The sequence below is a fragment of the Acomys minous genome (genome assembly GCF_964271855.1).
Source record: "Acomys minous genome assembly, chromosome: 16".
Taxonomy (NCBI): Eukaryota; Metazoa; Chordata; class Mammalia; order Rodentia; family Muridae; genus Acomys; species Acomys minous.
Genome location: NC_140498.1, coordinates 59,453,098 through 59,468,281, shown reverse-complemented (window position 1 = coordinate 59,468,281; position 15,184 = coordinate 59,453,098). Strand labels below are relative to the sequence as shown.

Sequence of the window (15,184 nt, the reverse complement as noted above, 5' to 3'; positions counted from 1 at the left end):
ATCTCTGCTGGCTGTGTCAGAGGTGTCACAGGCTGTGTCACAGAATGAGCAGGGAGGCATCTAAGTTGTGTGTTCCTGGGGCCCCTGAAGGCCTCTTCAAGAAGGTAGGCAATGGGGGGGGGGGGGTCCGAGGACAGGATGTAGTGCCCCTCTGCTGGCTGTGCCTTGGATGGAGGTGCAGATGAGAGTAGACAGGGTAGAATGAAAATTTTAATGACCTGTAAACATTGGAGAATAAGAAGAAATAAGAGAGTAGAACAATAATGATATGTTTAGACAAAATCAAATTTCAAAGACGAAATCAATAATTGACTTTAAAAAGTGATAAATATATTTGAAAATAAAGATAGATATAGGGACTCTGAATAGAGCAGACCACTGCATGGCAAAGGAAATAGCATTAATAGCATGCTGTTTGTTCTTGACCCTACATGCAGTGTTAGCTGTTGGCACCTGTAACCCGACACACACAGTTACAGCTAATGGCCTGTGTCTCAACCCTCACAGCTGACTTTAACAGTGAAAGTGGATCGTACATATCTGCCAAGGACAGTCCCCTAATTGGAAATCCAATATTGATTCGATCAGCTAACATCCTCAAATTGTCCACCTATATACATCTGGTCTGTCTTCATTTACCTGACACGAATTGACACAAGCTGGGAAATTACAAAATCACTTCTCCTGCCATAATCAGGTCCCTTTTCATAATGGTGACTCCAGCAGCTGTTTGCCTGTCTTATTGCTCCCTGTGACGTACACAATAAGCTAGTGCTTCTAGGGCTGGAGAGGTGGCTCAGTGGTTAAGAGCGCTGCCTGCTCTTCCAGAGGTCCTGAGTTCAATTCCCAGCAACCACATGGTGGCTCACAACCATCTAGAATGTAACCGGATGCCCTCTTCTGCAGATAAAGCACTCATATGCAATAAATAAAATAAATAAATCTTTAAAAAAAAAAAAGCTAGTGCTTCTATTCTGGTGTGAAGGCCGAAGCCGTGCTGCTCCACATGCAAATCCTTTTTCCTGTTACTGCAGCTGATGGTTGGACCATATGACTCAACGAATAATTTTAAAGCTGAGTGGTGGGTACATCCATTTACGAATGTAGTTAGTTTAATCAAGATCACAGTAAGATCAATGAGCTCGGTAGAAACAGATTGGGATCAAGGCCTACTGATTCAACATAGGAAAGCTTGTTTCAGAAACATTTGTTTTTCTAAAATGCCGGAGATGAAGCTGTTCTAGAATGAATCTCTCGTTCCGGGGAAAAATCATTCCCACATACCTAAGAGGTTAATAAAGAAAAATCTCAAAAAGAAAAAATAGCCCGGAGTGGTGGCGCACGGGAGGCAGAGGCAGGCGGAGCGCTGTGAGTTCGAGGCCAGCCTGGTCTACAAAGTGAGTCCAGGATGGCTAATGCTACACAGAGAAACCCTGTCTCGAAAAACCAAAAAGAAAAAAAAAACAGAAAATCTCCTTAATGATAGCATCTATTCAGCTCTGGCTAACAATCAGAGGATTCGGGCTAAAACAGACTTTGCATTCCACCTACCCTCAAGTTTATTTTAGGTTGAGCTCCCAGGTTATACGTTGAATAACTTAAATAGGGACGGAAGACTGCAAGTCCAGCCCCTAAGGCAGATGGATATTTATAGAGCAAATCTAATTTCTAGAGTATATACTATGGTCTAGAAGATAAATGGAAAACATTCATTAATGCCACAATTCTCACATACAAAGGTCAGAAGACGCAAGCCAATAAAGCATTAAGGAAAAGTCACCCATCAGCGCTGTGGCTGCAATTCTTTGATGAGGAGCTAGAAAATGGCTGGTTTTGCCTCTGAGAAGACTGGCTCACAGGAAGGTTACAGCTGCTCCCATGCAGGACCATAAGAGGCTCATTTTTTTCAAAAGCAGATTCATGTATTTGTTTGTTTGTTTATTACATATACAGTGCTCTGCTTGCATGTACACCTGCTCAGCAGAAGAGGGCGGCAGATCTCATTAGAGATGGCTGTGAGCCACCATGTGGTTGTTGGGAATTGAACTCAGGCCCTCTGGAAGAGCAGACCGTGCTCTTAATCACTAAGCCATCTCTCCAGCCCCAAGAGGTTCATTTTAAATAGCCCTGGCGGCTGTCTGTCTCTGGGCTATGGCATCACTATAGAGGATTCCATTTTTTCCCTTTGTTTTTTTAATTATTTTTAAATTTATTCTTGTTACATCTCAATGGTTAGCCCATCCCTTGTATTCTCCCATTCTTCCCTCCCTCCCATTTTCCCCTTATTCCCCTCCGCTATGACTGTTCCTGAGGGGGATTTCCTCCCCTCTGTATATGCTCATAGGGCATCAATTCTCTTCGTGGTAACCTGCTAGAGGATTCCATTTTTTTAAGCTTCATTTTTCTTTGATGTATCTGGGCATTTTGCAAGCATGTGTCTGTACACAGCACCTTCACAGGCCAGGAGGGACTATCATTTCCCTTGTGACTGGAGCTCCGGGAAGGGATTAGCTAGCAGGTGCTCTCTGAAATGGAACCTGTGTCCTCTGTAACACACCCAGGGCTGTTAACTGCTATGCTATGCTTCTAGCCACCTTTTGATTTAATATTTATTTGCACACATTTTAATTTAAAACATATTACATCACTTGCCCCTTTCCTTCTCTTTTCTCCATTTCTTCCTCCAAATTCTTTACTTTCAATCTCTTCTTTTTATGTATTTGTAAGATGTATAAATATATGAATAAAACTTGCTGATTTGATATCTACTGGTTGTGTGTCTAGTTCTGGGGATGAACACTTTGCATTAGATGTAATTAGGGAGCTCATCCTTGCCTGAGGCTAATTATCCCTCTTTCATGACCAGCAGGAGTCTGACCCTGAAGTGACCTAGGCTGCTTTGGACACGAAGCATTAGAAAACATGTGTGGTAAACACCTCAGCTATCACTTACTGGTGCCATGGCCCTGGAGTCCTGGAGCTGCAGAGAAGATGATGGCCACTGGCCTGAACCAATCACAGCCCCCTTGCTTCTGTGGGACTCCTACCACACCACTGGCCACTCTCACCCTGGGTGACTCTGAAATCCTGAAATTGCTGCCTCTACTCTCTAAGCACTGTGCCTACAGGCCTGCGCTACCACGCCAGGTTTAGGGGGCCTCAGCTTTGTTTAGTGACTGATTACAATGCTGGGATGAGTAAGATGCACGTTTAAACTTAACTATATTGCAGACCCACTTATCTCTGTGAGCCTGGGTTTCACCATCTATAGAATACAGACAGAACTCGGCCCTTGACCTTTGATGAGTTAGAACAGACTCAATGATTAAAAAACCAATATTGCTCATCATTGGAAGACATGGAGTTTAAGGCAAGAGGGCTCCATTTGATGGGAGCCTTCTTCTGGTACTGGAATTAGGAGCACAGCCTGTGTCCTGGCTGCTCTAAGAAGCCAGGCTCGGCCACTCATCCTTACTAAGGCAACTAAAAGAACTGAGTTATGCAGCTGTGACATGCCTGCCTAGAGTGCAGGATACTCTGCAAGGCGTCAGCGGCTCAGACTATAAACCCATTCAGACCAGTCAGTCTTCATGCCTGCAAGTTCCTTTTCTCTCCTTACAGTAGGCAGAACCTCAAGCAGGGGTACTCCTGACATGATGTGTCCTTGAGGGCTCTCTTGGTGCCTATTGACCACATGTGAAGTAAACTCAGTCTTCTGGATGTGGCCAAGTGGGCAACCACTTTTGAAATATGTGTATTGTCAGTTTTTCTCCTGATCATTCTTAATTTTTTTTATTTATTTTTATTTTTCATTCTTTGGTTTTTGGGGACAAGGTTACTCTGGGTAGCCTTGGCTGTCATAGACTCACTTAATAGACCAGGCCTGCCTCGAACTCACAGAGATCTGCCTGCCTCTGCCTCCCTAGAGCTGGGATTAAAGGTGTGAGCCACCACATGCAGCTCTCCTGATCTTTTTTTTTTTTTTTTTTTTTTTTTTTTTTTGGTACTCTTTCCTAATATTGTGGGCTGGAAAACTTCTTTCAGCACCAAGTCTAAGTTAGTTTCTGATACTATCAGGGATGAAGTAAAGATGAACTAGCTTTGAGTCCCAGCACCCAAAGGACAGCTCACAACAGTCTAACTCCGACCACAGGGGATCAGACACTGTCTTCTGGCTTCCACTGATAACTGACATGCACTTGGTGTACAGTGGCAAAGCTTATGCACCTAAGTTAAATAAATTTTAACTTAAAAATAGCACGCATATATGTGAAGAAAACCTTTTTTACAATATGGAATCCCACATGTGAGTTTCTGTCCTCCATTTGCATATCTGGTGACCTAGGAGGCCAGAAAAATGCATCAGATGTCCTGTACCTAGAAATATAAGTAGTTCTGAGCCACCTGACGTGGGTAGGAGGAACCAAACTTGGGTACCCACGAGGAGTACTGACTCTCCACTTCCCACAGGTGTCCTTGTAATGCAGAGGATGAAGATGCTCCCTTACTCCTCTGTCTCCTATCATTTTAAGGCGATGAGGTCCCTGCTAGATGGGTTGGTTTTTGGATTCAAAGAATGGAATCCATTGCAAGTGACAAAAATAGAGCAACCCAGGATTGAGTTTTCACTTGGGTATATTTTGTTTTTTGACAAGCAGTATAAATTTTTATACATACATTTTGAGGCGGGGACGGGGGGCGGGGGGGTCATGGTTACACTTCCCACGGAATAGATTCAAGGAAGTCAGTGCGCAAGCAAGCCCACACAGTACAGGTACAGAATGCAAAGTCATTGTGTTGTGTTGTGTTCGCCTGTTTTGGGCTCATATATGTAGCTCCTCCCAGAGTCTGTCCACGTCGTTTTCAGCTGGCCACAATCAAGCTCCTGCAGGAGGGGGTTCATCTTCTAATGGATTAACATCGCCTGTTCTCTCACAAGTCTGTTCTTTATCCCACTCTCAGGATCGTAACAAAACACAGGTTTATCTCTCTGTCAATGGGGTTTCTCTTCATTTTATGTATTTGGAGGTGACTGTGACACGCAAATGAATACCTTAATAGGGTTGCTCTCCAGTGTGAATTCTTTCATGTCTTTGAAGATGACTGTACTCTGGAAAGCCTTTCCCACGTTGCTTACATCCGTAGGGTTTCTCTCCAGGGTGTGTTCTTTCATGTCTTTGGAGACTATAGTGTTCTAAACATGCTTTACTGCATTGATTACATTTTTAAGGTTTCTCTCCAGTGTGAATTTTGTCATGCCTTTGAAGATCACTGTGATGTACAAAGGCTTTACCACAGTGATGACAACTGTAGGGTTTCTCTCCGGTGTGTGTTCTTTCATGTATTTGAAGAAGAGACTTATAAGCAAAGGCTTTACCACAGTCGTTACACTCATAGGGCTTCTCTCCAGTATGTACTCTTTTATGTACTTGTAGATGACCGAGTCGTGAAAAGGCTTTACCACACTGATTACATCCATAGGGCTTCTCCCCAGTATGTACTCTTTTATGTACTTGTAGAGTACCGAGTTGTGAAAAGGCTTTACCACACTGATTACATCCATAGGGCTTCTCCCCAGTATGTACTCTTTTATGTACTTGTAGAGTACCGAGTTGTGAAAAGGCTTTACCACACTGATTACATCCATAGGGCTTCTCCCCAGTATGTACTATTTTATGTACTTGTAGATGACCGAGTTGTGAAAAGGCTTTACCACACTGATTACATCCATAGGGCTTCTCCCCAGTATGTACTCTTTTATGTACTTGTAGAGTACCGAGTTGTGAAAAGGCTTTACCACACTGATTACATCCATAGGGCTTCTCCCCAGTATGTGTTCTTTTATGTATTTGAAGAAGAGCCTTATATGCAAAGGCCTTACCACAGTGCTTACATTCATGGGGTTTCTCTTCAGTAGGTGCTCTTTTATGTATCTGGAGATGACTGTGACAGGCAAAGGCTTCACCATGTTGAATACCTTCATAGGGTTTCTCTCCAGTGTGAATTCTTTCATGCCTTTGAAGATGACTGTGTTCTGTAAAGGCTTTCCCACATTGCTTACATTCATAGGGTTTCTCTCCAGTATGTGTTCTTTTATCTCTTTGGAGATGACTGTGTTGTGCAAAGGCTTTACCACACTGGTTACATTCATATGGTTTCTCTCCAGTATGTGTCCTTTTATGTACCTGGAGACCACCGTGATATGCAAAGGCTTTACCACATTGGTTACATTCATAGGGTTTCTCTCCAGTGTGTGTTCTTTCATGTCTTTGAAGACTAGACAGTTCTGAAAAGCCTTTATCGCATTGAGTACATTTGTAAGGTTTCTCTCTAGTATGAATTCTGTCATGACTTTGAAGACGACTGGGATGTGCAAAGGCTTTACCACAGTGATTACATTTGTGGGGTTTCTCTCTAGTATGTATTCTTTCATGTCTTTGGAGACGACTGTGTTGTGAAAAGGCTTTATCACATTGAGGACATTTATAGGGTTTCTCTCCACTATGTGTTCTTTTATATATTTGGAGACTACTGTGATGTCCAAAGGCTTCACCATATTGAATAACTTCATAAGGTTTCTCTTCATTATGACTTTTTTCGTACCTGCAAAGATAATTGGCACATGTGAAAGGTTTACCACATTCATTCCACTGAGGAACATTTTTATCTGTATGAATTAATTTTACAAATGAGTCTAGATGTAAAGAGGAATCAGATCTTAAGGTTTCATCACTTTGTTTACATCCATGGTGTTCTCCTTTGTTATGGATTGTTTTGCATCCTTGAAGATGCCTGTGATGGTAAGAGCATTTACTACATCATTTTTCTATATGAGTTTTTACAGCTATTTAAAGGGAACTGAAGGAGCTCAGAGCTTTACTACACTGATTGCATTCATAAATATTCCTATAGTGTGAGTGATACCACATTTGCCAAGTAAACTAGGAAAAACAGAAGAATTTCCGCATTCCTAGTACTCATAGGGATTTTCTGCAGTGTGAGTTTGTGGATGTAGTCCCAATGAAGTTGGAAAACCAATTAATTGTAAACTTGTATCCCACTAAGAAAGTCTACACAAAGTGGGGACTGCTACATATATTCTAATTATTCTGGGAACAGAGAGGTATGTTGCTTCTTCCAATATGCTTGACTCACATGGCGTGTATCAATTGTGACGTATGCTATACCCATTACAGGAAGAATAACAAATGAGAGATTTCCACATTGTGTTGACATTTGGGCTCTTTGTTCCTTATAAAAATGTGAGATAGCGATTAAGGTTCCTCCACAACAACTTTCTTGACTCTCATCAACTGGCCCTCTCACTAAACTCAGCAACATTACTACAAAGATATTAGTAACACGCTTTACTATTGACTGTTTGCTTATTAGAAGGCTTTGGAGTAGTATGAGGCTAAACAGACTGGCAGTTCTACAGCACAGCTCTAATGGAGCTATGACTGAAAGAGTGTATCTGTTAAGGCATTGTTTCCTTGTCTTCTTTCTTAGAGGAACGCCTTTCAAACACAAATCAGATACTTGACATCAAGGTACACAGTTTTGTGAGAATTTAGTAATCGTAAATACACTTAAAGTAGTGGGGTTTTTTTTTGTTTTTTTGTTTTTTGCACTGCTGCTTTTCTTGAAAACTTCCAGGACACATTAAAATTTCCTCAGAGGCATATTTGTATCAGCTCGCACATGAAAATTACCTTCCACGTCTCCTAGGACTTTCACAATGTTCTTCAATATTATGGTCTTCCCAATTGTAGCCTAAAATATAATACCAGAAAATACATGATGTGTGATTGGAAATGAGGCAAAATTTCAGCTCCTTTCTTCAGTGAACCTCAGAACCAGGCCTCATTTACTCTCCTCACTCTTCCTCGTTCTCAACTGAAACTACAGAAGAGCATCAAGAACCAAGAAGCTGTTTTCTCCCTTATTTTAAAACCTAAAGGAAAATTCAGTCTTACCTACAGCAGTGAGGTTCCGGTAGGTCTCCAGCATCACCTCTATGTAGAGACTCTTCTGGGAAGGATCCAGCAAAGCCCACTCTTCCCGAGTGAAGTTCACACACACATCTTCATCGTTCACAGCACTCTAAAATGTCCCACACATGTGTTCAACAGACAGCAGATAACTAACAATACTGTACATATATACTTCATCAATAATATAATCATATAATTCTGGTGCTTCCCACACTTATTCCTTGAAATTATAAAGTTCCTTGAAGTTATAAAGTAATGACCAATCATTTCAGAAGGAAACTGAATAATAAGATTCACCGATGTCATTTGTTTTATTTTGTTTTTTGAGACAGGGTTTCTCTGTGTAGCCTTGGCTGTCCTGGACTCACTTTTAGACCAGGCTGGCCTCGAACTCACAGCGATCCACCTGCCTCTGCCTGCCAAGTGCTGGGATTAAAGGCGTGCGCCACCACGCCCGGCGTCGATGTCATTTCTTCAGCCTTTGAATAGGATATAGCCTTGCAAGAGAAATGCCAATTAATAGCCATAAAGAAAAAAAGACAAGCAGATAGACAGTACTGAGCAAACATCAGAGAAAATGTATCAACAATTACTATCTACAAAAAGTTATGGACAAGCTGCGTGCATTGGCTCATGCCTTTAATCCCAGCACTTAGGAGGCAGAGGCAGGTGTATGTCGTTGAGTCTGATGCAATCGTGGACTATGGAACCAGGTCCAGGACAGTCAGAGGTACATATTAAGACCCTGACTCTCCAGAGCAAATCGATCAAAGAGGAAGAGGTTACAGGCAGCACAGATGAGACTTGATGGGCTGAGTTCAGATGTTACGGGAGCAGGGCTCCCCCCTCTGAGGACCAAGGGAGGGAAGGGGATGAGTGAGGGAAGAGCTACACAAGTTAATTGATAGTTGATCAAATCATGGTTATATCGATTACTAGTTTACTTTTATCACAAGAATATACATCTTAGGTGCAACAGATAGATATGATTCTATAGGAAGATAAGGTAAAATATTTAGATAAGGTCTTCAAAAACCTCAGAGACACAGAATATAACATTTAAAAATGTTTTTATTGCCAGCTGTGGAAGCACACACCTTTAATCCCCGCATTTGGGAGGCAGAGGCTGGAGGATCACTGTGCGTTCGAGGCCAGCCTGGTCTACAGAGTGAGTTTAGGACAGCCAAGGCTACACAGAGAAAGCTTGTCTCAAAAAAAAAATGTTTTACTTAGCCGGGCAAGGTGGCGCACGCCTTTAATCCTAGCACTCGGGAGGCAGAGGCAGGCAGATGCCTGTTGAGTTCGAGGCCAGCCTGGTCTACAAAGCGAGTCCAGGACAGCCAAGGCTATACAGAGAGACCCTGTCTTGAAAAACCAAAAAAAAAAAAAAGTTTACTTTAAAGATTCTTTGACAATGAGAATAAAACAGGTTAACTCCTAACAACATCCAGCCTGCCTCAACAACAATGATGACCATCAGCAAACCTCCTTATGGAGATGGCTTCAAATGTGGCAAACGAGCCACTGGGGAAAACATTCTCCTTTCTAACACAGACAGAATTCTGCCTTAAAAAAAGGTAAGCTTGGATGCAGGCAGAGTCGACAGCCAAACTCTGCCAAGACAGAGTAAGCAAGTCCTCAATAGTTCCTTTTCACAAATATGCCTGTCAGATATACTGGACTAGAAGGCTGAAGAAGACGCTCCAATGTTATAGAGAGTTTTGGGTGACTGTTTAGGAAGCAAACTGTCTCTCTCATCTTCTCATTTGGAAAGCTACTAACCTACACTCCTGGCATACTCAGGCAATCAAGGGTTATTCCTTCTAAAGTCTCTGATGGGGTTGAAGACCAGGTAGCTTAGTTTTACAATGAAGTTTAGTTGTCTAAGGTTTAAGATGTCTAGATAGATATTTTAAGTTGAGAATGACAAGATGTGATGGAGATTGACTTACATTCATTATTTTATTTTATTTTTTATTTTTTGGTTTTTCCAGACAGGGTATCTCTGTGTAGCCTTGTCTGTCCTGGACTCACTTTGTAGACCAGGCTGGCCTCGAACTCACAGCGATCCGCCTGCCTCTGCCTCCCGAGTGCTGGGATTAAAGGCGTGCGCCACCAGCCCGGCCTACATTCATTATTTTAGATGAACCAAGATAAGAAAGATGTTTTCTTCCAGGCTGTCAAATACAAATAGCCAAAACACTACGAATGTAACATTTCTATAATTCCTGATTATGTCATGGCTCTTCTTGTTATGCATAGTTTATTGTTTATATGTGTAATATAACTGCAGATGTAAAAAAATAAAAAATGTTTAATTTAAAAAAGAAAAACTGCTACATTAATAAGATCTACTGAAAGGGAATGCATATTTAAACAGACACAAATGGACACATGACAACGTAGGGCAGGAGAAATGGTTCAGCAAGGAAGAGCTCCTGCTGCTCTTGAAAGTAACTGGGCTCAATTGCCAGGTCTTACGTAGGGACTCGCAACTATCCATTATTCCAAGATCAAGAGTTCTGAGGCCATCTTCTGACTACTGTGAAGACCAGGCGCTCATGAGGGGCATCTTCATGCGTTACAGGCAAACACTCATATTTAAGCTGGGCGTGGTAGCACATGCCTTTAATCCCAGCACTTGGGAGGCAGAGGCAGGTGGATCGCTGTGAGTTCGAGGCCAGCCTGGTCTATAAAGTGAGTCTAGGACAGCCAAGGCTACACAGAGAGACCCTGTCTCAGAAAAAAAAAAAGAAACTCATATTCATTCAAAAAATTCAAAATAAATATAACAGGTTACACACTGGCAATCTAATCACTCAGTGGACTCAGGCAGGGTTAATGTCATGAATGCATGCCATCCTGAGAAATAGAATGTAATCTCTGATAAATTTCAAAATTCAAGATGTGAGTGAAGCTAAGGACAGCAGCAAAGGCTTGACATGTACAAAAACCTACGTTCCAGGCGCATCAGCCCGTAATATAAAAATACAAAGCCAGTCATGTTGGCTCACATCTAACCCCAGCACTCTGGAACCAGAGTCAGGTGATCTCGAACTTCCAGGCACTTCTTGGCTTGCACACCTACTCTGAGGACAACCAGGGCTACACAGAGGAACTTTGTCTTCAAAAACAAAAAACAAAATCAACAAAATTAAAAATATTGCTGCAATTACCCCATCATATCGAGTGAGGAACTGCAGGTTGAAGAACACTCAAGACAGCAGGTCATGCGTTCTAAGAGAATGTCGTTTAAATGAGGAGGGGCCAAGGCCTTTTATGCAGTACAGAGGCAGGTGGAAAAATACAAGAGGATGTAGGTAGAAAGTCCCCAGCACAAGACGAACCATGTAACCAAGGTAACCAGGGTGCAAAACAGGAACTGTGGTCAGCTCAACGAGGCACAATGTTCACAACAGGAAGCTGCCAGGACAGAATAACAATTGCATACAGGCCACGGCGTGGCCCCAGGGGGCCCAAGCCTAACAGTTCCCAGCAAATATGAAAACATCAGGCTAGAAAAATAGCTTAGCACTGGATAGCAATTGCTTCTATTGTATCTTTTGTGGTTCAGGGTTAGAGTCTATAATGGTGAAGGCATAACAGCATGAGAAGGAAGCTGACTGTTCCTCAGATTCCATGCCCAATTGAAAAAAAAAAGAAATTTAGAAAGGCTCTTCCTACAAAAGCTACCCAAAGAAAGCCACAAAGAGAGACAAGTGTTCAAAGACATCATCCTCTCTGGGAGCTTTGCGAGTGAACCAACTACATTCACAATAGGCTCATGGTCATCTCATGATGAAAATGCATTTAACTTCAGTGACCCTAAGAGTGTGCAACAGCCCCAACCCTGTTCAAATGTCCAAAGTCTCTCCTGACACTCAAGATAATCTGTTCGCCACATCTTGATAAATCAGAAAACAAGTTATATCTTTCCAACATACAATGACCCAGAATAACCCTTTCCATTCTAATAGAGTGATGGGGACATAGTGAGGGAAGACTGGACCAAGGCAAGGAAACAAGCGGGGGAAACACCAAATCCTCTAGCTCTGTCTCAGACACACGGGGCTACAATTTCAAAGGGCTTATGGCCCTATCCCTGCAACTTCTCAGACATCTCTCAGTTTGGTTATTTCTACTCCCTACATGCATCTCTCCATGGCAGGTGTCTCCTAGTTTAGGTATCTCAATATCTTGTGGTCTCACAGTGCAACTGTGGCTTCACCCTCAAGCTTCGGTGCAATGAACACTCAGTCTCCTCACTGGGGCTCTGACTCTGCCCAACACAGATGGCTGGAGCAGTGCTGAGCTGAAACCACAGAGGAAGAATCCATGACCGCCAATATTGCATCTTTCCATTTTCCAGAACACAATATAGGTGATCCTGTCAAGTTTGGCTTCTAAATAGGGAAGGACCATGCCGCACTTGTAGCACGGTCCCAGCAGGTTTTACATGAAGTTCCTTCCTGGCACTAGCAATCACATTGCACACTCCTTCCATGAAGTCAAAGCTTTGCAGGAGGGAGTGTTAGCCTTAGGGCCCCCTCTTAGGGCCTCTAATCCAAAGCCAGGGCCTTCTTCTTCTTCTTTTTTTTTTTCCAGAGCCTTCTTCTTAATGGTGATAATCTTCCTGGTGATTCTTCTCTCTTTGCAGCACTTGACTGCCATTTGAAATTGCATAGTTCTGTTTGCTGTTTTGCTTTGCAACCCAGACTTTGCATTTATTTCTGCCCTGCTTGTTGCTTAGTTTCACTGTAATCCTGAATGACTCACTAGGAATCACCACCCAAAGACTCAGTTTCCATGTAAGAAATCAGCTCACTAGTTTTTAATTCTGCGTAACACAATTTTTCAGGGCTTGAGGAAAATAAGAAGGATAGAGGCCAAAATGTCACAGAAATGACTTGTATTTGTCATTTCCCATAGAGGTTATTTTCCACTGAAATCCTATTGCCTCGATTTCCTCTGTTTGCATTGCTCTCAAGGCTCCTACCCTCCAGGGTCTTTAAGAAGAGCCAATTAAGCTGTTCTCAGGTTTGTAAATATTTTGCCATCCAAAGTCCTGATATTTTCCATACTACTCCAAACAAAACATTCCCTGGTTCTGTCCAGCAGCAAAATCACCTTTTGCATCCTATTGGTTGTTACAGTAATTTACTTCTCTGCTGCCGTGATTAAATCCTCTAACCAAAAGTATCTTAGGTAATTAATGGGTTTTTTGGTTGGCTGTGTCATCACAGTCCATCATGTTGGGAGCTTAAGCCTGAAACTCAAGATAGAAAATGAAGGCATAAAGGCATGGACAAAGATTGTGTCCGGTCTCGCTTGCTTGGTCACTGTCTCACGCTTGGCTGGTCCTCTTTTCCAGTCCAGGTTCACTGGCTTCAAGATAGGAGAAGAGCCTTCCCACATCAACCATCCTCATCCCCCCCAAAGAGACAGCAACCAGCCAACTGAAGCGCCCTCAGATGACTGTAGACTCTGAAACAACCCAATTATGATACAGACAATAATATATGAAGACATTTTTTAAACCCCAAACCAATGTGTTAAACATATCAACCACTTAAGTAGAAAAAACTCAAACTTTGATGATTGCAACAACTGGAAAACACGCACTAGCCAAGAAACGAGGGGAGGCAAGCCGTTAGGATAAGGAGGGAAACTTAAACTGGTTCTCCACAGAAAGTCCTCAAGGCAACAAAAACTCAAGGAACTCATAACATAATATAGTATATTTTCAGACGACAAAAATAGGTGGTCTATCATTTTTGAGATAAACAAAAAGATAAATATATTATAATTAATAAAATCACACAACATTGATGGTACCACTGATAAAAGGAAATACAAAGATGTCCTTTAAACAAGAACTATAGAATTGTAGTCAAAATCAAAATCAAATAAATTACTTACCAGCACTCACTCTGTGCACTCTGGTTCTCTCATTTGCCAATAATAGAAAAGGGATTGGGGGTGGAGTGCTATTTCCTTTAGAGAGACTCACTTAAAGCAAACAAATGTTTTAACATTGGAGAAGATAATTCTGACTACTAATATTACCTTATTCTCTTACGATAAAGAAAAGGGGCCGGCCGTGGTGGCGCACACCTGTAATCCCAGCACTCGGGAGGCAGAGACGGGCGGATCTCTGTGAGTTCGAGGCCAGCCTGGTCTACCAAGTGACTCCAGGACAGCCAAGGCTAACACAGAGAGACCTTGTCTCGGAAAAAAACAAATAAACAACAAAAAAAAACAAAAGAAAAGGGTAACTGTTAGGATCATTTAGAAACCATTTTTTCCTATGATTATTGATTGGCTATAAGTTCAAATGTTTGAAACAACCAATTGTGTGTGGCCGCGCCAAAACTTCCCACTCCCCCCGACCCTTGCCCATATAAACCCCTAACCCATGGGCTTCTGGGTCGACCCCTCAGTCTCCTGCGTGAGATACGTGTGGACCCAGAGCTCCGCCAATAAACTGTCTCATGTGTTTACAGCAAGACGGTCGTTTATGTGTCTTTGGGTGCACGCCATCCCGAGGCTTGAGTGAGGGTCTCCCTTCAGGGGTCTTTCAAAAAGAGACCTTCCATCCGGACACCGGTTCCCACTCAGCCCCGGGAAAGAACCACCACACCAGCTCCCGCCGCTCGAGCTCTTTCTCCTCCCCTCTGTGGGCAGTGATGCTGCACTCACCATGTCGCAGCTTCTGGGCTTCCCAGAGCTCAGATCACAGAACCCAGCAGAAGAGCTCAGTCCACATCTCACTGAAGCGTGCTTAGTTATAGAGCTCAGCCTGCCTCACCGCACCCGGAAGAACACGCCTCCTCCAACCGGCAAGTTCGCCTAGAGGCCCTGATTGGTCAGTGCGTTTTGAGCGACATGAACTCCTCCCTTAGGATTAGAGCGCAGAGGCTCCAGGTCCGACCTTTTCCGGTTATGTACAGATTTGCATTTCAGTAGCCCTCGTGACTGTCCTCCTAGAGTTTACCAGTCTCTTTCCCCACACATCCTGAGGGAGGACAGGCCAATCCCGCTCCGGCCACTCACCCGCTTGCTCCTCCCCTTTGATGCAGTGACCCTGTGTTCATAGCCTCAGGATTTCTGAGCTTCTCTGAGCTCCCCTCACAACACTCACTAGGAATTTCCCCCTCTACCTCCTGCCTAGCTTGCTTGCAAAGCCCATT

At 42.9% G+C, this 15,184-nt stretch overlaps 2 protein-coding genes across 2 annotated transcripts in view; both read right to left on the bottom strand.

Moving 5' to 3' along the window:
* Positions 1-14,069, bottom strand: part of LOC311586011 (uncharacterized protein) — a 40,814-nt gene extending 26,745 nt beyond the window's left edge. Inside the window, exon 1 of the mRNA XM_084761805.1 lies at positions 13,914-14,069. The gene's annotated coding sequence lies outside the window, so the exon portion shown is untranslated. The remainder of the gene's footprint in view (positions 1-13,913) is intronic.
* Positions 1,216-14,797, bottom strand: LOC311587159 (uncharacterized protein; the record flags this gene model as incomplete). The annotated part of the gene is made up of 5 exons (XM_084763655.1): positions 14,694-14,797; positions 7,977-8,103; positions 7,713-7,773; positions 5,598-6,603; positions 1,216-1,284 (listed from the first exon to the last, which is right to left on the bottom strand). The coding sequence occupies exons 1-5, from the start codon at positions 14,694-14,696 to the stop codon at positions 1,216-1,218; spliced, it is 1,266 nt and encodes a 421-aa protein (XP_084619781.1). The 5' UTR covers positions 14,697-14,797.
* Between the last annotated feature and the right edge of the window lie 387 nt (positions 14,798-15,184).